This window comes from Pteropus alecto, unplaced genomic scaffold (assembly GCF_000325575.1).
Source record: "Pteropus alecto unplaced genomic scaffold, ASM32557v1 scaffold11, whole genome shotgun sequence".
NCBI lineage: Eukaryota > Metazoa > Chordata > Mammalia > Chiroptera > Pteropodidae > Pteropus > Pteropus alecto.
In genome coordinates, this window is record NW_006431956.1 from 7,276,844 (window position 1) to 7,300,170 (window position 23,327).

Here is a 23,327-nt window from a genome sequence, read left to right on the forward strand (position 1 = left end):
TTAAGTTTTCTTCCGCTTTACGAGTTTTTTTAAAAGCATTTTCGTTAGCTGAAAAAGTTTGATTTACACTTTCTGTATTCAGACTGTTACATTTATTTCTGTTTATGATTCCGTGTGTTGGATGTTCCTAACCAGCAATAACAGGTGAGACGAAGGTGTTTCACTGCTTATTTTTTCTTGGCTCAAGACTGCCCTCTTCCGTTGCTCTGGTAAAGTGCAGCTTTAAAAAATAAATGGCATCTTATTTGTATGGTTGGGGGTTCCGTATGCTTCTGACTCTGATATTACCATGTCTCTTAACTTCAGCCCCTCCTTTATTTTGCCATCAGACCTCCCAGAGACATTTCCCCTTTGCAAGGTGCCTTTGTCGCCATGCAGGTGCTGTCTTCCCACCACTGCTCCTCTCTATTCCCTCATATTTTCCAAGCCCCCTCCTTTCTCCTCGATAGTCCCCGCACTCCGATGCCAGGTCTCAAAAAAACGAAACGAAACAAAACAAAACAAAAAAATCATTGGAAGAAGAGAGCCCTGATATTTATGTAGAGGTATATTTTTATAAATTACTGGAAATACTTTCAGATGAGGTTTTTCGACAACAGTTGATGGTTCAATATAGACAATTAAAGGCTGCTCCTTTAAACCCGTTTTAAATAGTTTATATATAAAAATGTTTAAGAATAACACCCCAAACTTAACCATGCCCACTGATCCCCTTAAAGAATAAAACATTACAAATTAGTAATATTTAAGTCTCCACGTACTCCTTTCCCAATTGTATCCACTCTTCCCTTCTGTCCTCCTCAAATACTGGCTTAAATAAGATATAGCATTATTTTGCATATTTCTAACTTTATGTAAATGTATCATGGTAAACATTCCTCTGAAATTTGCTGTTTTCTTCTAAATTTATTTCTTTGAGATCCATCATATGGATATGTGTACTTCTACTTCATTTATTATTAACTATTGTATAGTATTCCGTTGTGTGACTATAACACAATTTATGCACGTACACTTCTCTCTATAGGCATTAAGGTCATTTTCATTGTTTGCTATTATTAACGATGCTTCTATGAGCAGTCTTATGTATGTCTTCTTGCATACATGTGTAAGAAAGTCTACATAGAGTAGAATTTGGGGATAGTAGGGTACAAACGTCTTCAACTATACAAAATATCACTAAATTGTTCTCCAAAGAACTACAATGATTTACACTGCCAAAGCAATATATGAAAATTTCTGTTGCTCTATATCCTTGGCAATGGTGTTATTGCCAAAGTTTTTGATTTTTTGCAAATCTGTGGATGAAATTATTCCGATTTTATTTTTTCCAGTTTTATCAGTTTAAGGCAAACATAATGATTTTGCAAAATGATTACCACAAAAAGTTTAGTTATTCATCACCTCACATAGTTACAATTTTTTTCCTGTCATAACTTTTAAGATCTACTCTCTAAGCAACTTCTGAACACACAGTGCAGTGTTGTTAACTGCAGTCACCATGCTGTGCACACAGCCCCAGGATTTATTTACGATAATCAGAACAGCACGGGACTGGCCTTAAAACAGACACAGAAACAAATAGAAGAGAATTGAGAGTCAAGAAATAAACCCATATATATCTGATCAAATAATATCTGACAAGAAAGAATATTTGATGGAGAAGAGAGTCTCTTCAATAAACGGTACTGGGAAAATTGGATATTCACACACAAAATAATAAAACTAGACCCTGATACCACTCACAAAAATGAACTCGAAGTGAATTAAAAACTTAAGTGTAAGAATTAAAATAATAAAACTCCTAGAAGAAAATATAGAGAAAAAGATCTTTGATGTTGGTCTTGGTGATTAATTTTTTTATATGACACCTAAAGCACAAGCAACAAAAGCAAAATAAACAAGTAGGACTATATCAAAAAAACAAGCAAAGCTTTTGCACAACAAATGAAACCATCAACAAAATGAAAAGACAACCTACAGAATAGGAGAAAATATTTGCAAACCACACATTTAATAAGGGGTCAATATCCAAACTATATAAGGAACTCATCCAACTAAATAGCAGAAAACCTAAAACAATCCAATTAAAAAATAGGCAAAGAACCTGAATAGACATTTTTCTAAAGAAGACACATAAATGGCCACCAGGTACATGAAAAGATGCTCAACATCATTAAACATCAGAGAAATGCAAATCAAACCACAATGAGCTATCATCTCAAACCTGTTAGAATGGCTATCATTAAATAAACACACAAACAAACAAACAAACAGCTAGATAGCTAGCACTGGCAAGAATGTGATAAAAACAAACCTTTGTACACTGTTACTGGTCATGTAAATTGGTGCAGGCACTATGGAAAACAGTATGAATGTCCCCCTGCCCCCTAAATTAATAGAACTACCATATATGATGTAGCAAGCCCACATCTGTGTATAACAAAACTGTTATCTTGAAGAGATAGTTTCACCTCCATATTCATTCAACTTACTTACAAAGAGCAAAGGTATGGAAACAACCTATTTGTCCATCGACAGATAAGTGAATAAAGAAAATGTGATATACATATATAATGGAATATTATTCAGCCATGAAAAGAAGACAATCCTGCCCTTTGCAACAACATGGATGCACCGTGAGGGCATCACACTAAGTGAAATAATTCAGAGAGAAAAAGACAAATACCATATGATCTCACTGACATGTGGAATCTAGAACACAAATTCCAGTACCACCGTGAGCTTTTTCAGCTTCATTTCTCCCCGATTACCAAGATAGTATAAACTTAAACCTCAAACTTGCATAAATGCAAGACTTTGGTTGAAAATATATGTATATGGGGCAGACTTTACCCCATTTAGAGCCATGGTAAACACAAAAAGTGTTCTCCCTTTGCTGTTAAGATTCCTCCTCGCCCAATCTAATTTTCACTGAGAGTTTACAGCTTAGAGCTTCCTGGTTTTATGAAGAGGATTCCATTCTAACTCTCAAACTTGCCTTGACTTCTTGCCGTCTAACCTTGAAACGTGACGTTTTATTTTTCTGATACAGGCCATGGGCATCAGCGTAGCCCTTCCGTTAGCACATGCTCACTGCCTGAATTTTCAGTTTTCTCTTTTTCATTCTAGCGATTCCTTTTTATTGTGAGCTAAACTAAGCATCTAAAGCATGTCTTGATATTTTGCAGTTGGAGAGTATTTTTTAGATATTTAGTCTACTGTATTTTATGCTTTTTTTATCAGCGAATTCTAAATACTTTATATCACTGGATTTGACCCTTAGTATTCATTTTTTAAAAAATTATTCACATCATGTTAATATAAGCTCCTTTACAACATCAAAGCATTTCACTCACTGTACTGACTTGGGTTTCTCAATCTCCAGTGCGTGCCGTAAGGCTTGCTGGACGAGAAAGTCAATTTGAAGAACGTTTTATAAGTGACGTCTGCCAGGTAGTGAATGAAATTGCGTGTGCTCTGCTTCCAGCCATCTAGGATGAACCATTTGCGCATTTTGGCCAATGTTTTAAAAGACATTTGGGTGAGTTCTTTCCATCGCAATTCCATGGTTAATGTTGTTTTTTTGTGTCACGTGAGATGCATATCTTTTTGATTAGTTATGCTGCTTCATCGCTGCTTGAAGGAGTGATTGATTAAATATGGCTATAGCTGTTCTCAAACAAGAAAGTCAGACGGAAAGAAAAGGCACGGTAGGGGCCATGAAGACGTAAATGCGAGGTGACACGGTGAATCGAAATCTTTCTTTAAGGAGTGTGCAAGTCCTGGCCTCGTTTTGGCATCTTCTCTTTGGAAAATTGTCCCAGGATGTTCAGTAAGTAGGACCAGTCACGACTCTTACAATCGGCCAGTTTGTTTAGTAATTATACTTTTTTCCCTTTGGGGCAAAAATTTGAGATTTGTAAAATCAAGACTCTAGCAGCAACTTATATCTCCCTTTATTTTTAACATTAAAAATTATGTAAATAGTATGTTTCTTAAGCTAGGTTGTATAATTTTAAGGTTAGATTGTAACCCTGGAGTTTTGACTGCCTCGTTCTCAGCTTGACCTTGGGCAAATTCCTTAGCTTTCTGAATTCATTTTCTCTGCTATAAAGCTGGCACAAGAATAGTTCCCACTTGTGAGCATTGAATGAATAATGATCATAAATTACTTGGTATGTGGTAAGGGCTCACTAAACTTTGGCTATGATATTATATAACATTTATAGATATGGTCAAGCGAAAAATAAAAAATATTCATCATCCCAGATAATATTGTTGTTCCATAGTATTTTTATATGGTGAGGTCCTGTTTTCTATCTTTTCCTGAGCTTCTGTCACTTGCTATTGATGTGGAGGTCTTTCACTGCTTTAAAAACACACTACTTCATTATTTGTTTTATCAATCTCCTTTTGTGGACATAAGAGATACTTCTATCTTTTCCTGTTATAAAAACACTTCGGTGAACATTCTTGTAGAAAGTTCAGTATATATCTCTTACAAGTGCCTTAGGATCGATTTCCAGAATTTAGGTTAATTGATAGGCATTGTTAAAGCTCCTGATATGTGTTTCTGAATTATCTGCAAACTACACTCCATCAGCAATGAATGTGGAACTGAGTTCTCCTTTTCCCCCCCTAGGATATGTACAAAATAAATCTCTGGCAGTATTGTTTACAAAATATATCTAATATGTACAGTTCACAAAGCTTTGGGTCCCAGCACTGCTTTAATACTTTTAAAAAGCATTGAGGACCTCAAAGAGTTTTTGTTGATGTGTGATATGATGTCACTATTTACCAGATTAGAAATTAAAACTAAGGAATCCTAAAGATATTTAACTTATCTTAAAATAACCTTAATAAACTTGTTATATGTTGACATAAATAATATATTTTTATGTAAAAGACTATCTCCACCCCCACCCCCCAAACGAGAAGAATGGCATGGTTTTACACTTTAGCAAATCTGTTTAAAGTGTGGCTTCACAGAAGACAGCTAGGTCCTCACTTCTGCTTCTGCGTTCAAACCATTGCACTAGTCCATGTCACGTGGCCACTCATGAGACAATGAGTGTAAAAGGCAAGTAGTACTGTAGGATTAGCATGAAAATAGCTTTAACCTCGTAGATCACCTGAAAAGTTCTCAGGAATTTGTGGGAGACCCCAGACTACATTTTGAGAACTGCTGATAAGCACTAGAAAAGACACAGAGATACGTATCTGAAGGGAGAAAAAGAAATTTAAATGAATTTCAAGACATTGTGGAAATAAGTACTAAATCTTGACTGTATTACGTAAGATGTCTTAAAACACTTCTTATGCTGATATAAAACATTGAACGTATGTATGCCTTTTATTAACGCACCTACTATTCAGCTAACGTATGTTTTTCTTTGCCTACTTCATGATCATTGCTATTTATGATCCTCATTCTTACTGATTTTCAATGGATTATCATGTTTGTTGAACAGTTACCATGTTTTTCTCTCCCAAATGTAGGGTGGGATCCTATATTGCTTTCATGACTGCACCACATCTAAATGAAAAACATAAGCTAGAACTGATGTATTTATTTCTGCCCAGCACAGCTGCTCCTCATGTAATTTCATTTTCCTCGGAGTGGGAGATCAAGAGGAGGGGAAAGGCGGGGGGAGTGGGCGGGGGTGTGGTAGGGAGAGATCACGTTGTTATTTCCTATCTGGTGAATTTTGGTCCAGCCTGGGGACGATGGCGAGGATACTACTGGCTAATAGAAAGACCTCCAAATCTCTTTCACCATCACCATCTCTTTTTCTCTGGAATGCACTTCGCCTGTTTCCTGGCCAGTGCTTGCTGTATCCCTGGCATCTCCCAGCTAAGCTGACGCTAGTGCTTCTGGCTCGGCTGGGAACTGAATCAACGTTCAGCCAAGTAACTGGATCAGATCCAAGAAAGAATCCTTGAAATCGCCGAAGGGGACAAGGACGTCCATGTTTCAGAACCACCGGGACTTTTAAAGTCAGTGCTGCTGTCCTGCTGCTCAGGCTCTCCCTTCCCCATCCCCAGAAAGGCCCCCATTGCCGTTTGGATGGCATTGCGACACGGGTTGCTAGCAGAGAGGAGCTTTCTTCTCTCTGCTTTTAAAAAGAAATAGCCACCCCCCCCCCCAAAAAAAAACAAACCTGCAGATAAAGGAGTCCACTTCCCAACCTTGATTTAATGCCTCTTCCCTTGGGGGCAGGGTAGGGGGCGGCTATGAAATGCCAGACCTGTGCTATTAACATTTCAAGGACATGTTCCAGGCTCAAATTCCTAAAGATACAGAATTGACAGAAGAAAATTCCAGCTTCCCCCCCTTTTGAATTTCAGAGGCACTCCTAAGGATTTTGTTGACAAGGAACTGTTGCAAATGATGGCAGATATATGCATTTTTAGAAATTATTTGTAACTGAATTAAGTGATTTTTTTTTAAAGGAAATGATTATAGAAAAATGTGGATTGGCTGTTCTCTGAGGCTGCTTATACAGAAAGACAAGATTCTAAGAGTTTGATTTCATTTCCTGTGGGGAAACCTGTGATGTTTTTACTGGCTTAGAATAGAGCCTGGGCACAGAAATTCTATCGAGAAAGGATGAATAGAGAATATTTCTCTTTAAATAAATGTGTGTATGTGGTTTAACATACACGTTTTATCGGATCACAAGTATTCACTGAAGAAATTAATGCCGGGCACAAGATCCCTACTTCTCAAGCTGAGGGGAGGGAACCGAGGGAGAAGGAGTGGTTGGCTTTTTGTGGATTTTGTTCATGAACTCACTGAGCTCAATGGCACCTTTGTCCCAGGAGATGTACGTACTGACGCTTGATCCTTCCGGCCAGAGTGAGGACCGAGCATTCCTAAAGCCTCCTCAACCATCTAAGCCTTCTCAACCATCTAAGCCTCCCAACGGCTCCTCCTGCCCAGCTTCCCCTGAGCGAGTGGCCTTGCGGGCCCAGCCTTTGGCCCCTAGTCACCATGAGAGACACCTATTTCTCCCGAGGGGCCTGGGCTTTGCCTCCTCCGCGTACGTTCCTGGGGTCTGTGTTTCTTTTATTTCCTCCACGATGCCTAGAACTGGGCAGAGGCCACCAGAATAGTGTTTGTGACTCTAAGTTTATACAAATAGCTACCAAAGGTGGAGCCACCTTGAAAACACAGGCCATCCCCCTCGCCTTCGACACACCCCTCCATGCACTGCCCACCTCCTGGGCGCCCAAGTCGATTCACCTCTGGCTACTTCTGTCCCAACCGTCTTCACCCAAGTGCGATTCTCACAGGGATAAGCTGTCTGTGTCGCGGGCTGAGCACAGAGTCAGAATCGAAGAAACACTAGTCTGACATCACCCCTCCCCCAAATGAAAAAGTAATCCAAATCATTGTGGACATTCGATGGAATATGTCTGCAAAAGCTGGTTTTTAATAAGCCCTGCCCAGAGGTTAAACACGCCGTCCGCAGACTCCGCTGACCAGGCTCAAACCCTCTGCCCGCCGCTTACCAGCTACGGGACTCAGAGCAAGTTTCCCGAACAGTCTCACCTGCCAGAGGGAGCGGAGTAGCGCCCTCCAGGTGCTGTGGTGAGAGGTAAACGAGGTCAGGTCGGCAACATAAGTAACCACAGCAGTTTTGAAAAACAAAACAATAAAAAACATCGCCACCAAAAGTTCTCGTGGATTTGTTAACATTTGTTAAGCAGAGCCCCCCGAGGTCGATGGAGGTGGGCTGCGCTCCCCCGCAGACCACCAGACGCATTGAAATAGAGCCGTTTATTACTCACGGGTCCTGCAGGAGGGCCACCGGGGAGGTCAAGGCAGGGTGCACGCAGGGCGCGGCAGGACCTGCAGCACATGGCTCTGTTAGCGTCCGCTGCTGGAGTGCTCTGGGGCTCCTGGGCTAAAGCCAGGCGGTTCGAGCCAAACCAGAAAACAAAAAACAAAAAAATGGGGTTTGCTGAGCTTCATGGGGGTCCTATCTAAGGGACGCATAGGGGAAGGCTCTGGGAGGCAGAAGTGCTTGTTTATCCCAAGGGCTGTTGACGAAGTCATATCGGGGACTTACCTTACTTGTGACTCTGCGGCTGTCACCTAGGACACGCACTCATGGGAGGGCTACCGCGGGCCGCTCGGCCTCACAGACGGGACGCTGCGGTGGCGGTGTGCTACAGTCTCAGCCGAACTTCCAACAGTTCTCAAAAGAAACCTCCCGAACACCGAAACAAAATGCCATCTAGAAAACCTTAGCGTTCTCACCCTCTCGCCGTGGATCAGGTCACAGTAACTAACTACCCACGGCTACTGGCTTCCTCTCTCCAGATTCCAGCAACCCCGCCCAAACCCGCTCTCTAGAGCGCCTCCCTCACTCCTGCTCCTTCCCTTCTCCGCCTTTTTTGTCTTCTTGTCCCTGTAGCTCTCAGCTGTTCCCAATATAAATAAAAATCAGGCCTATAAGGCATCTCTCTCCGTCCCTTCCATCACCACCCAGGCTCTCAGATCCTGGAGGCCAAAATGCAAACCTGGGACAGGTGGGAAACCTTTGACTGCTCCCAACTCACTCCAGCTGTTCTCACCTGCTGCCTGGTCTTCTGGGCTGCTTGCAGCTCTCCTTCTGGGACACTGACAACGCGCTCGTTAGGCTGCCTGCTTTTGACCCACGACTCTCGGATGCTCTGCCTTTTTAACTTTCCTTTTTGAGTTTCAGTTCAGGTGCTCCCTGTTGGTCGTCTTCAGGTTCACTGATTCTTTCCTTAGCTGTGTCCTCTCTTAGCTGATGAGCCTGTCAAAAGAATACCTCGTTTTGGTTGCCGTTCGTTCCTGCCGTTGCTCTTCGACTCTTCCTTACAGTTTTCCCCTCTGTACTGAACTCCCCCATTTGTTCGGGCATGTCGTCCACCTTTTCCATGAAATCCTTTGACATCTCAGTCAAAGGTATTTAAAGTCCCTGCTTGATACTTTCAACATCTGGGGCTTATCTGTTGCCTTGCCTCCCAACAATGGAGTTATTTCTTGTTTTCTTGTGTGTCTGATTTTTTTTTTTTTTTATCGAAAGCCACAGATCATGCATAAAAGACTGATGTACATACTTTTTTACACCTGGATTTCGACACGTCCCATCTTCTGTCAGGCTATCAGTGTGGGGAGTTGAGTTGATCTAGGCTGGAAATGAGCTGTTTGGGTTTTGTTATTATAATTCGGGGCAATGCCAGCTTCCAAGCGCCCCGGCGTTGCTGTGTGCTCAGCATGGAGAGTGGGCTGCTGGGGAATTTTCCTCATGTTCCCCCAATGGGCAGCTGTTGCTTGTTGAAGTGTGGTGTCGGCCTCTGGGGTGCGATGGGGAGTGCGTGGACGTCCTAGACAGTCCTCAGCTCCCATTCCTGGCAGGCCCGGTGGCTGGGACTCTCTCGGCATGCCTGCCCCTTCTCCTCGTGCCTGCGGTCGGTCTTGAGTGGGAATTCCTGCCTCACCCCAGAGGCAGAAGTTTGGGTAGAGATGTGAGCCCAAGACCATGTCCTCCTCCATCCCCACGTCCCCAGTCCCCACGGGTGGAGGGCTAAGGCTTCCATTCCCTGCAGCGGTGGGCCTTTGAAAGTGTCTGACGCCCCTCCCCCCGCAGCTGAGGCTTTGCTTCATAGGAGAGAAGGGCCTGGCAGGGCCAGGGTTTAGCACCCATTTCACGGCCACAGCAATTTCCTACTGCCCACCTGCCTCGCCCAGGGGCTCTTTCTGGCCTATGCCCTGCTCACAGTCTTTCTTATGAAGCCGGGTTGGAGGCCCAGGGAAAAGGTCCTGCAAGGCAGCGTGGCTTCCAGCTGACAGCTGTCCCGCCCCCAGTCTCCAGCACTTTCACCCGTTAGCTGATTTCTTCTCCCTCTAACATCCAGCAGATGCCCCTTCCCCGCATGCTTTGTGCACGTGAGCCAGCCCACACGTCCTGCCTCTCCTGAGAGGGGCCCGGCCCTCCTCTGAATTCAGTTTCTAGTTTGCCTCGCAGACTCAGCTGATGAGTTCAAGAAAAGTTATGACCTTGTTGTTTGTCGGGCTTTTTCTCATGGTCAGGCTTGGAGGGCGCTCCTAGTTTTCTGCATTCTGGCCAGGAGCAGGAATTCTTGCTGAAGTACTTACGGAGCCATCGAACTGGTCAGAGACCCCCCCTTGTCCCCTCCAGTCCATTCCCCATATTATACCCAGGGGGTGGAAGTTGAGTCTGGTCATGACACACTTGCCTTAAGTCCTTTGGTGGCTTCCTGTCATTCTAAGGATGACCAGAATCCTGTCCGAGGCCTGGACTTGGCCCTCATTCACCTCTTCCACCTCGTTTGTCCCCTGACCCCCTTCGCTCTCTGAACGACAGTGGCTGGTTTGTGCTCATTCTCTCCCCTCTTCCCCTGCTGCCTCTCTCCCCTTTGCCAAGTTTGGTCCTATTCATTTAGCTCTCTGGTCCAACTCCTTCTCCCCAGGGAGACCTTGCTGGCTGCCACTCCCACCCCCAACTGTCAAGTGTTTGTGGATCCCCCTGAACTTGGTAGCACTTAACCATCTCTCTAGTTTCTGATTGTTTCATTGATATCCATGTCCCCAGTCAGTCTCTAAAGGGCAGGAGGAAAAGGACCATGTTTGTTTACCCACAGGTCCCTAGTGGCTAACATAGCAACCAGCACCTCGCTCGACATCTGTTTATTGCTGTTGTGATTAAACTGAGAATAGGTGACACCAACTCAGGGGCTCTGCTTGCATGAACCTGCTTTGGTTCCGTTCATTGCAGCCCTCTGCTGGACCGTGAGAAGCTGGGAACACAGAGGTGGCTGTGTCTGGGGAACGGCGGTGAAGGGGATTAGTTATAACCAGCCTCACCCTGAGTTGGACTGGGGGCCCAGGTGCCATCCTGCTGCCATCTGTATTGTTCTAGGAGTCAAGTGATCTTGGAAAATGGTCTGGTCCACAGACAGGATCTGACAGGTAGAAGTACCGCTGGTAGAAAAATGTTTGGATTGCTGGAAATAGCAAGAGAGAAAGAAGTGAGGACACACCAAGTTTCATCTAAGCGACGCGATTAGCCGAAGGTCCTGTGATGGTGATTAGGAAGTTACTAACTGGCTCTTTTTTGTTTCCAGACCTGACACACCATCTGAGGCCATTCTATTTTGTGACTTAACAAGCTTTTTGGGACTTGAAGATATAGTAAAAGATATGAAAGGCGAATGATTTTGATAGTTGGAGTATTCTATCATTTGTTTGATGATTTTCAGCTAATGTCAGCTGGCAATTACCGTGATGACTAGAATATTGGCCCAAATTTTATTTAACGTAAATGGAGAGATGTCAGTCATATGTAAAATGATAGGTTGTGGGTAAAATGATAGGTTGTGTGTATACTGATAGGTCTTAGAGAAATTAAACACACAGGACTTACAGAACATGAGACCATGGAAGTAACTCTGGTTACAGAGTATCACTGGTGTCAGATCTCAGAAAGGTAATACCTAGAAGTAAATCTTTTGTTGTTTTCAATGTCATTTGTTAACTAATAAAAAATAAATTTATTTTTAGACTGGAAAGATGTTACCAGTGGGAGTTTTGATATTCATGTACTTCCAGGAGATCACTTTTATTTCATGGAAACTTTTACTGAGAACTTCATCAAGAACTATATAACCCAATGTTTAGAAATATCGATGCTTGCCTATTTTTATATATTTTTCCTTTTGGTCTCAAAATAGATTATAAGAGACTCTTAATTTTTCAGAAGTAGCTCATTGGTTTTATTCAGAGACTAGAATATTATACATATACTACTGTCAGTGATTGACTAGATATGTATTTCTCCACTGAGCATTTATGTATCTGAGGACAAAAGACAAGTAGGTTAAGCATGCTTCTGGTGGGGTGCTTTATCTTTGTATTAGAATCTCATTTGAATCTCATCTGTGGGAAGTTTGTCAACAAAATTCCTGCTTGGTAAATGATCCATTTTTTCCTTCATCAATTGTTTTAAACCGTGAAAATGACGGGCAAGGGAAATGCTTGAAATCATTGCTTCATCGGCTGGGGCTCAAAGCCTGAGCTGATCTTTTGAAATGCAGGGTTGTCCCGTTAACTAAGGAAATGTAACCCACTGCTTGGTTAAAATGAGACAGGCCTGAGCACTCGCCGCCATCTGTCCTGGCAAGTCCGCAGAGTGCCCGCAGGCCCTAGCCCTCTTCTCATGGACTGACTCCTCCATGTCACCTGCCTGTTGGCTCCGAGCGGCCCTGCTAGTGCCCTGGCAGTGACCGACTGGGACTCTTGGGAGCCCTCCCATGGGCAACCGATCTAGAGTCTGGCCCTGGGCATATGGAGTGGCCAAGCGCAAATGCCAAGTCCCATAGGCTGCCTCGGCCTCTCTCCGTGACCATCCCGTGTTGACGCAGGGAGAAAACAGAACAGTTGGAAACAAACAGGGACTAAAAGAGGAAAGAAAAAGCAGAAATAGGGAAAAGGGGCTGAGCCAGAGTAACAGAGGACACTGCGAGTGGGATCCACAGGTGCCTGCTGGCAGCGATGACGGGGCGCCGGGTCCCTGGGCTGCGTGGACCCCGCCCCCTGGCAGCTCGCAGACTGTGTCCTGGAGTCCTGGCTGTTCCATCGGGCATCCTGGCTTCCTTTCTTCCTCTACATCTTCACGATAAACGCCACTACTTGATGCAACCGATGTCTCTTCCTCAGGGCTTCGACGGCTTAACACGGCGTTAGATATTAAAACGTTAACTTTGAAAACACTGAAATATTTATGATTGCACGATATGCGTTCGTGTTTTTTGTTACGATTTTAAAATCATATAGAGAGTCTTAGTAAACAAGATCAAGGGAAATGCATACAGGAGGAATTTTTCAGAATTTATCATTCATTTTTAACAAAGTACAAAGAATATCAGTTCATTATGGGGCGAAGGCTTTGTGTTAGAATTCACGTAATAAATTTAAGTTAAAAACAGCCTCAAGCAAATGATGCTGTGTTTAACTTAGTGTGTGCGATGCTGTGCTTTCGTGTCTGCTATGATATGATTTCCAGGGTCCCCTTACAGAAGGCCTGGTACTAAAGTCGTTCTGATTCTTGATTATTAATTGGAACAGATTATTAATATAGCCCATAGGTGGGAATCTCACGATGGAGTCGAGGCCAGACTTTCGCGATGGGCTTCTTCACCTGCCGCTCCGCCTGGTGGAAATGAAGTCCACGGAGAGCTGGAAGCGCGGCCAGGCCCTCGCCTGTCACTGCTGTCTCCTCGCCGCTGGATCTGGATGCTGACCTCATCGTCGGAGGTTTCTGACTATCTTCAGGCAAAACTTACTAGAGGTGAGAATCATCATTACTTCCCAGAATTTTCCAGATTAGGAATCAAGCTAGAGTTGTTTTTTAATCAAGCTCTTTATTTTGAGATACTCAGAGATTCGCATGTGATGGTTAGAAATAACACAGCGCGACCCCGTTTCCCAGACAGGAACACCGTACGCAATCCCCACGTAACATCATCGCCCGGATGCTGACGCTGATCCAGTCAAGATGCAGGACGTCCGCTGACCACAGGGTCCCGCCGCTGCCCTCACGCGGCCACACCCACGAGCCTCCTCCCTGGCACTCGCTATTCAGTCTTCTAGGTTTATAATTTTGCCATTTCAATAATGTTACAAACATGGGATCATACAGTATGAATCCTTTTGGGACTGGCTTTTTTCTCACAGCATAATTCCCTGGAAATTCATCTAGTTGATCTAGATTTTTTTTTTTTTTAAGTCACATGAAATCAATCTACCCTTCTGGTCATACCATAGCAAACCTGAACCCTTATGCAGGCAATAGAGGCACACTGTTTCTTGGGAATTTTTATCCTATGGACTCTCAGATTTTAGAAATGTTCAAATGAGACTGTCTTTTTTCTGAGAGCCTGTATACCAGCCAAAAAGACTGAGTATTGGGCCAATATATTTCAGACTCTACATTTTCACTCTGATAAAACTCACAGTAAGAGGTTCAGTAGTTGTTCAGTTTATCATCACTATATACATTTCAGTTTCATTTTTTGATTTGTTTAAAAAGTAAAAATTTAAAGAAAAATAATTGATAGTCCTGTTAGCTTTTTTTCTTTGACGAGCTATAGACTCAAATTTATTTTTAAAAATTTAGTTTATTTGTTGTTATGTTTTATATAACATAAGCTTTAAAACTATAGTTATCTCAGTCAATTCTGACACCTCTGAGAGATTGATTTTCCTCCCGACTCTACAGCAAGGTTAAGTAATTTGCCTCAGGTCACCTAGTAACTAAGTCACAGAGTGAGGACTGGAACTAGGACAGGAGCCAGGCCCTGTGTCAGCATGAACCCCAAAGCTACACGGCACAGCAAACGAACGATCTTGTTACTGGTTCTTTAAAACTGTATTACTTTAAAAACTGTATTACTGGTGTAATCAAAACAGTAATACTAACCTATCAAAGAAAAACAGAGAAGCCAAAAGAACAAATGATCGTTAACACTTCTGTGCACATGCTACCAGAGCAATAACCTTTTAAAAAGAACGCTTAAAATCACCTCTTTATGTTGATTAGTCTTTGATACACATAATGAATCAGAAACCTAAATAAAAAAAAAAACACCCGGTTTTAGCAAGTAAAATTTCATTAAATATACAGTTTATCACACTTCTAATTAAGGATTACAATTCATGTTACTAGCAACGATATTTGCGATATGTAAAGAGTTGACAGTGCATTTCTCTCCTAAACGTTAGGTCAAGAAACCATTATGGAGGCTTCAGAAAGAAAGTTTTCTCATGTGCTGAATTCTAAATTCCGTATTTTTCTATCAGTTCTTTTACTTTAGAAATATAGGCAGTCATGGCATCTTCCTTCGATAATCCTAGAAAGATAGAAACAGTTTATTTCACTGACAGACGTACTAGGAAATGAAGAAAGTTTACGGAACTTACATAAAAATTAACCACCTTTTCGGAGGTTCCAGGCTTCCCACTTAGCCTTGCCTTTTAAGTCTAACACCCCTGGACACTCTGCCAAAAGAAGGACAGATACAATTTCAGGTTTACTTTTTACTCTGGGCTTCTATAAACATTATTCAAAGCGTATTACTATTTTCAAAAGGACAGTAAATACCAGTGTTGATGTCCCCGTGTAAAGACTGTTTGTAGAGTCCATAGAGCTCTTTCAGTTCTTCGTCGTCTGGCCTTTTTTTCAGCTTCCTCACGTCTTCGGCAGCCTTATTGAAATTAGCCTAAAACAGAATGGAAAAAAGGCGTTTTTTTTTTTTTTTTTTTTTTTGCTAACTTCTTGCAGGCCCCTCTGCTTTGGGGACGCTTACCACCAGAGGAGGAGGAGGGTTTCAAATAGACACGAACCATTACTGCTCTGGCTCCACCAGGATTATTATAACTCATTTTAATTCATGGACATCTCTCCTGGCACACCTGATATATAGATAAGATATGGAGGACAAACACTGAAAATGTTCAATTTATCTATGTTTAAAAATTGAAGAAGAAAGAAGTAAATGGAAAGCTATTCTGTGCTCACGGATTAAAAGAATTAGTGTTGCTCTGATGTCCGTACTACTCCGAGCAACCTGCAGATTCAACGCAATCCCTACTGAAATTCCAATGGCGTTTTTTCGCAGAAATATAAAAACAATCCTAGAATTTATATGGAATTATAAAAACCCCAAATACACAAAGTAATCTTCAGAGATAAGAACAAAGCTGAAGGCATCCGACTTCCTGATTTCAAACTATATTACAAAGCTATAGTTTTCAAAACAGTACAATATTGGCATAAAACATGCACATAGATCAATGGAGCAGAATAGAGAAAGACCCAGAAATAAAACCACACCTAAATGGTTGATTAATTTATGACAATGGAGCCAAGAATATACAATGTGGAATATACAGTAAATGGTATTAGGAAAACTAGACGGCCACATGCGAAAGAATGAAACTGGACCACTCTCTCACCCCATACGTAAGCGCAACTCAAAATGGATTCAGGACTTGAAAAGAAGACCCAAACTGCAAAACTCCTAGAAGAAAACGTAGTGGGTAAGCTCCTTGACTAGTCTTGGCAATGATTTTTTGGATTTTTGACACCTAAAGCACAAGTGACAAAAGCAAAAATCAACAAGTGGGGCTCCATAGAAGTAAAAAACTCTGCACAGCAAAGGAAACCATCAACCAAATGAAGAGGTAACCTACTGAATGGGAGAAAATATTCACAAATCATGTATCTAATAAGGGGTGAATATAAATATAAAGAATATATAAAAAGAACTCAGACAACTCAATAGCCAAAAACCCCCCACCCCCAAAAAATCCGATTTAAAAAATGGGCAGAAGATCTGAATAGACATTTTCCAAAGACATCTAGATGGCCATCAGACAAATGTCATCAGAGTAATGAAAATCAAAACCACAATGAGATATCACCTCACATCTGTTAGAATGGCTATAATTAAAAAAAGTCAACAAATAACAAGTGTTGACAAGGATATGGAGAAAAGGGAGCCCTTGTGCACTATTAGTGGGATTGTAAATGGGTACAGCCACTGCTGAGAACAGTACGGAGGTTCCTCAAAAAATTAAAATAGAACTACCACATGATCCAACAATTCTACTTCTGGGTATATATTCAAAAGAAACAAAATCACTATCCAAACAAATATTTGCTCCCCGATGTTCATTGCAGCATTATTTACAATAGTAAGACATGGAAGTAACTGAAGTGTCCATCGATTGATGAACAGATGAGGAAGATGTATACAATGGAAAATTATTCAGTCATAAAAAAATCCTGCCACTTGTGACAATATGGATGCGCCTTGAGAGTATTATAAGTGAAATAAGACAAAGACAGATATTGTATGATTTCACTTACATGTAGAATGAAAAATGGGAAAAAAAAAAAGCAAACTCAGAAACAGAACAGACTGGTGGTCGTGAGAGGCAGGGGCCGGAGGAACTGGGTGAAGACAAAGGACTTTTTAAAAAGGGAAAAAATACGGCAGAGAAATTTCAACACATATTTCTCTTCCAAGTTAAAAGCACACAAATAAAAACTTCTATTAGAAAACCGTAATGGCATTACACTCGGTGCTTCTCAGCCACCCTCATGCACACTTCCTCCTCTTCTCCCTAAGTCCACATTTTATTAATGCAACAGCTTTGCTACCAATTAATATCTTGTCCAGGGCATAACCTCTCAGGGCCTCTTTGCCCACATTCTGCAACATCAGTATTATTTATCCCTATCTAGTGGACTAGTTTCCGAGGGCAATATTTCTAATTTCATTCAGTTGCCTGTAAATCAGATCCCTTTAAACACTGAGACCAAAATTTAAAAGACTTATTTCAACTGCTTTACAGAAGAGAAGTTGTTGAGCCAAATTTGAGCTGACTAGTGAAAAGATACTGGCTTCCTGGAAACTTCGTTTATAAACTTTGTAATAAACCATGTCTTCCCCTTTCGTGACTTGACTCTGAACTCTGACCGACCTGACTCCCCAAGACCCTCAGCCTAGGACCCGGCCAGCATATTCCTTACAGAGACAAAGTGCTCTTAGAAGCTTTGTTCTTGTCTCCTTTTTATTTTTATTTTATTTATTTATTATTATTATTATTTTTTAGGCAAGGCAACCCTTCGTCGACCTCACAGATTGCAAGGAACTTGTCAGCTTACAATGCTTTATTTTTAAAATTTGTTACGCCTACAGCACCTGGTCTTTGTAGGTGGTCTCCCATCCAAGTACTAACCAGGCCTGACCCTGCCTAGCTTCCAAGATCAGACGGGACCAGGCTTGTTCAGGGTGGCATGGCCGTAGACTCCTTTCTCTTTTTTAACCTAGTAGGTTATATACAAAGGCTATGGTGATTGTTTTCCTTAATATGATTTTTCCATTCTTTTTTTTTTTTTTTAATAAACTGTATTTTACTTACATGTGTTAATTGTTTTAAACCAGAGATAAGCAGAATTGTCAGGTATCAAATAAAAGCAGCTCAACGAGGCATTCTACGCCCACCCCACATTTTCTTTCTCCAAAGCCAGAACTCGTTTTTGATCCAAAGGCCTGCAGTGGAAGCGGACAGGCCACTATAATGTCTGGACCCCAAGGGTCTCAGGGGAGTTGCTGGATAAAATTTCCATCCAGCGCCAAAGACAGGCCAGTAGCGCAACTAGAACAGTTGTTTTGTAAGGAACAAAAATCACTTGTAAACCAGAGACCCTCCAACCTAAATAACCTTGAAAATGGCCCAGCCTCCTAATTATTCCCTACGGGGATCTGAGAAGCATGGGTGCAAGTGACAAGGGATGAATGTCTTGCCTCATATTTCTGTCTTTCTAGGAAATTGTCAGCTGCTTTATACATAATTCCATAGTTAAGAACACAGACTCTGGAGCTAGACTGCCTTGGTTTGAATATCAGCTTCACTGTTTTGGGGCTGTGTGACTTTGGGCAAGTTATTAACCTCTCTGTGTCTGTTTCTTCATCTGGAATACGGGCCAATAACACCACCTACCTACAAGGTTGTTAGGAGGATTTAAATAAATTAACACATGTAAAATATTTAAAATAGTGCCTGGTACATAATGACTGGTTCAATAAAGTTTAATTACTATTATTTTTATTATAAGGCTCTTTGAGGGAAAAAAAGTAGTTCTAGAAAAAACTAAAAAAAAGTACTTGCAACAAAGCAAGACCTAAAAAATACTTTATAATTTAACAAAAAATACGAAGTTGTGTTTATACACTCAGCTTTGTAAGTAATACAGAAAAAATAAAGACTAGAAAAATATACTAAAATATGCAAAAATTATCTTTTTTTGCATAAAAAAAGGTCATTTGTTGGTAAGTTTTCTGGATTTCTAATACTTTCTCCGCTCTCCAAATTTCTATAATGCGCACATGTCGTGTCTATAATAAGGACGAAATAAAAATGCTGCCTTAATGGCAGGACTTCCTAAGGGCCAGGCCAGGCAGGCTATTCACAGAGGTGTCACAATCATCCCCTTCAGGTGCACCAGGTGTCTTTGGTGTTCTGTTTGCTGTCGTCTCCTGCCATTTTCCAGTGACAGCACCTCAAGTCCTTTTGGCAAGCCAAGCTTTGGTAAGAGTTCTAAGGCTTCCCGAAAATCACGTGAGGTTCCTCCTTCCATGAAGCAGTTTCTGGAAATTGTTCTTTATATTTTGTGGGGTATGGAACCACTGGCAGTCTCATGAAACCTTGGACCCTCTCCAAGGAAGAGTCCAGCCCCTGACACAGTTTCACATGCAGTTTCAGAGGCCCCTGGCCCTCCTCTCTCCCCAGGCAGAGGAGCCCATTCCAGAGCAGGCCCAGGATCATTCTCTGTCCAGCACACCCTTCCCTGGCACCTGGACCTGGGACCTTCCTGCTCTGTGGTGTGATTCTCGTGTCCTCCTCTGTGAGGCCTTTTCCCATCCAACCATCATGAGCTGGAGTGCAGAGAATGCAGGCCTCACATCAGGATGCTGGATTTACATTCTAGCTGTGAGACACACTGCTGTGGGACTCTGCAAGTAACTAAGCTCCTCTGAGATTCAGCTTCAGCTGAAAAAAGGATCCTACTGGCCGCAGCAGGAAGGTGTTAGGATTAAAAACGATTAATAACAAATATTCTTGATTTTGTTCTGTTGATTCTACCCTCCCAGAGTGCATCACTCGTATCATACTATTTGACAGATGTGTTGAACACCTATGATGGCCCAGGCCTGGGTAGGCAGCCAGGGATAAACAGGCAGTTGGCTCGCAAGGAGCGCAGGGTCTCCTGGGAGATGATTGGTCAACAATGATCATGTGATATTTGGGTGCTCTGGGAACAGAGAGGGGGGAGCAGCAGCAGGTGTGGAAGAAACCTTCCCAGAGGAGATAGAGCTTAGCTGAGCCACAGGGTGGGATAGAAGGGAGCCGGGAAGGGCTCCAGGCAGCACAGACAGCAGGTATTAGGGCTCCACATAAAGGCTGGGTGGGCCTGTGTTTGTTTGTTCCCCCACATACTCACAACAGAGGGCCGGTGTAAATATTCATGTTGGGAGCAAGAGCTGTGCCGTATAGACAGTTGGCAGGAGGTACAGCCTGTCTGAGCCCTTTGTTAAATAAATGTATTTGTGAGAAAATATTAAGTGGGTGCTGAAAGTTGTCATAGGTGAGAAACAGCTTTTAAATGTACAACTGTTTACATTTAACTCCAAAGCATTTGGGCAAAAGGGACTTTCAGTTATGTTTCTGTGCTGAGGAGCGGGGCTCGCTGTGGTCAGTGAGGAATTTCAGCCTCTACCGAGCTGATTGTTCGGGAGCCAGGTCCTCCGCATCCTGCTTTAATGCATGTGTGCATCACTTTGCTGGCAAATATGGTGGAGATTCTTCACTGTTTTTGGGTCTCTCCCCAGACCTTTTCCTGTTCATGTGTTCATCACAAGGCCCCCGGCCACACTCCTGGTGGAGCACTCCACCTCCAGTGACCTCAGTGTCACCACCATCACTCCCAGTAAGTGCATCCTGCCTTTCTGGAGATGGAACCTGTCTCTTACCACCTAAAAGCACTGACCATCCTGGCTTCTGCTGAAGACAGCCCCTGAGGGTTGACTCTCACCTAATCTAGCTTTACCTTCTGCAGCCAGAGAACGTGGTCCTCCCACACATGGGGGTGAAATGCCTTTGTGAGCAACTCCTTCCCAGTGAGGAATTGAATTAACAAGGTCAAAAATTCTCACACTTAAGGAACTGCGCAGTTCTTATGTTATTCAAACGTGGGTGTAGAGGGAAAGGGGTTAGTTTTGTTCCCATTGCAAAATCATGAATTCCCTAGACACAAAAAGCTGCATCTTTTAGAAAAAGCAGTCTGCCTTTTAGTGTCTTCATCTAAGCAAGAAATGTGTCCAGTTTATGTGACTGTCTGTCTGCTTGCCTAAAAGGTTTGCTGTGGAAGTAAACACATTGTAATTTTTAAATAAAATTTGGAGGTTATAACTGTTTAGAAATCCTATCTGTTTTGCCAAACAAAACAAAATGAAGCACTAAGCTAAAAAGGAAGTTCTGACACTGAAAGATTTGATTATTTTGGAAGGAAAGTTCAATATGAATTATATGTCATACATAAGAAAAAAACACCTAAATGTTCAAGAACCCACTTAGCACACATCAGGCACTGTTTTAAATGTTCTGTACATGCAGCTCGTTTACTCTTTAATAGTCTCTTTCCTCCATTTTTAGATAAGGAAAGTTGAGGCACAGAGGGGTTTAGTAACTATGCCACAGCTAAGAAGGGGTGAGGTTTGGATTTGAACCCCGCTGACTCTGGAGTATGTGTCTTTACCCTCCTAACATATTGCCTGAAGAATGGTTAATGAAGTGAGCCGTGCTCATTCCATAAAATCTGTAAGCAGATATTTTAAAATATCGTATTTTAGAAGAATATTTAATGAGAAAATGCTCGTAACATAGTGTTACGTACAGGAACAAAACTGTATAAACATAACAGCATAATCGGTGTGCACATATACCCACACACATGAACGTGTACATGTACATGCCTGCGCGCGCACACACACATGCGCACACACATTTCTCGTATATAGGAGAAAAGCACCCATTATGTCAGCAGTGGTTATCACTTGATGAAGAAATTCCTGATGATTTTTACTTACTTTGTTCTTTTTCCTCAAAATTTCCACCCTTGAACATAGATTATTTCGTTATGTCAAAAAAACGGGATTTTTAAATTATAGTCTGTCCTTAACCAAGAGAACCCCCGGACGTACCCAGGAGCGAAGAGGAGCGTGTGAGACCCCAGCCGCCCTCGCCTCCGAAAAAGGAAAGGGTGGGAGCGGGGCCGCCCCGTCCTCCCGGAGCCGCCTGGTCCACCCTCCCCGGGGCTTGTGCCTGCTCTGCGTTTAACCATTCCCCCGGGTTCCACAAGAGTTGCCATAGGGAGTTCCGGCCGGTCGTCAACAAATGACACCACTGTGGTCTCCACTGCAATAAGGGGGCACTCACTAAGGGGTGGGAGTGTCCTCGGGGTCACCGCAGACCGCTCCGGGGGGGTCGGGGGAGGACGCGGGCCGCTGGGTCCGAGACGCGCCGCCGCCTGGAGGGCGTCACGCCGGCCCCACGCCCCCTTGAGCGCTTCCTTCCCGAGAAAATGCCCTCTGAGGCGACCTGCCGATCTCTGGCTCACCTGCAGGGACATGGTGGGGACACTCCAGCCGTTGGCGCACTCTTGACACTCGGTTGCTGGGACCCCCACCTCCCGCCGCTCCTTAAAGAGCAGCGAGCCCCCGCCCTCCGGCTCCCATTGGCCGCGCCCCCACGCACGGCCGGCTCCCATTGGCCGCCATCACAGGGGGCGGGGCTGGGCGGTGAGGCTCAGCAGCCCTGGAGTCCGCGCCCGCAGGGGTTAGCTGCCCGCGCCACTGCAACAGGAAAGGCGAAGGGAAGAGAATTTAAATGAGTTCTGCTCTCTTGGCTCGCTCCCTGATTCCTTCTCAAGAGGTTGTTTGCAGGAAATTTATAGAGGTCTCCCCAGGGCGCGGACCTCCCTGGGGATTCCTTTTTTTTTGTCTATACCTCTGTTCTCTCGATAATTCCTAGAAACCTAGACGGTTGACAGCATTTGTTCAGACCACCCACGTCTCTCCACTCATCTCTAGGCACAGGTTATCAGGAATGAAAAAGGCTGACATTTTGCGTCTTTTCTTCTCTTTATAAAGCAAAAACACTTACCTTACGAACACATGCTAACTAGTTTTCGATTATGGTAAAGGACAGGACTACACACCTATTCGATCTGACCCCATTCTCCAGAGAACAAACCTAAAGTCCCTCCAAGTCTGCAGACACGCAGAATGGGATTGGGCCTCACATTTGGTTAAATTTTCAAAGAAGTAGAACTGCCTTTCCCAGTCACATGAGAAGTTAATTTCTGACTTTTCATTTAAATAGAAACACGGAGGAACAAGGTGATTAAAGAACTGACAAACTCAGTGTCAAGAAAGTTACCGATTTGGAACGACTAACGATGCAATAACTTCTAACAAGGCTAGGGACAGAAGACCCAAAAACAGTTTAGCTTGTTTTTGAGCCAAACTACGTTTTAAAAATATTTGCTACTTTTTAATGTAAATCCCTTGTTTTCTAATTTTCTCCTCGAAAATATTTTCATAGTGATATCAGTGCATTACCAAGTAAAGGGGAAAAAAGCGAACCTTAGAAAAACGTACTGGGCCTGATTTTTGTGTTTTTATTTTTAAAATTC

The 23,327-nt window shown here is 42.8% G+C and overlaps 1 protein-coding gene and 1 pseudogene across 1 annotated transcript; both read right to left on the reverse strand.

Annotated features, from left to right (window-relative positions):
* Positions 1–14,640: 14,640 nt before the first annotated feature.
* Positions 14,641–22,335, reverse strand: ACBD7 (acyl-CoA binding domain containing 7). The gene is made up of 4 exons (XM_015585602.2): positions 22,251–22,335; positions 15,165–15,282; positions 14,999–15,061; positions 14,641–14,913 (listed from the first exon to the last, which is right to left on the reverse strand). Exons 1-4 carry the CDS (start codon positions 22,260–22,262, stop codon positions 14,840–14,842), a joined length of 267 nt encoding a protein of 88 aa, XP_015441088.1. The 5' UTR covers positions 22,263–22,335; the 3' UTR covers positions 14,641–14,839.
* Positions 17,761–17,879, reverse strand: LOC112475667 (annotated as a pseudogene).
* Positions 22,336–23,327: the final 992 nt, after the last annotated feature.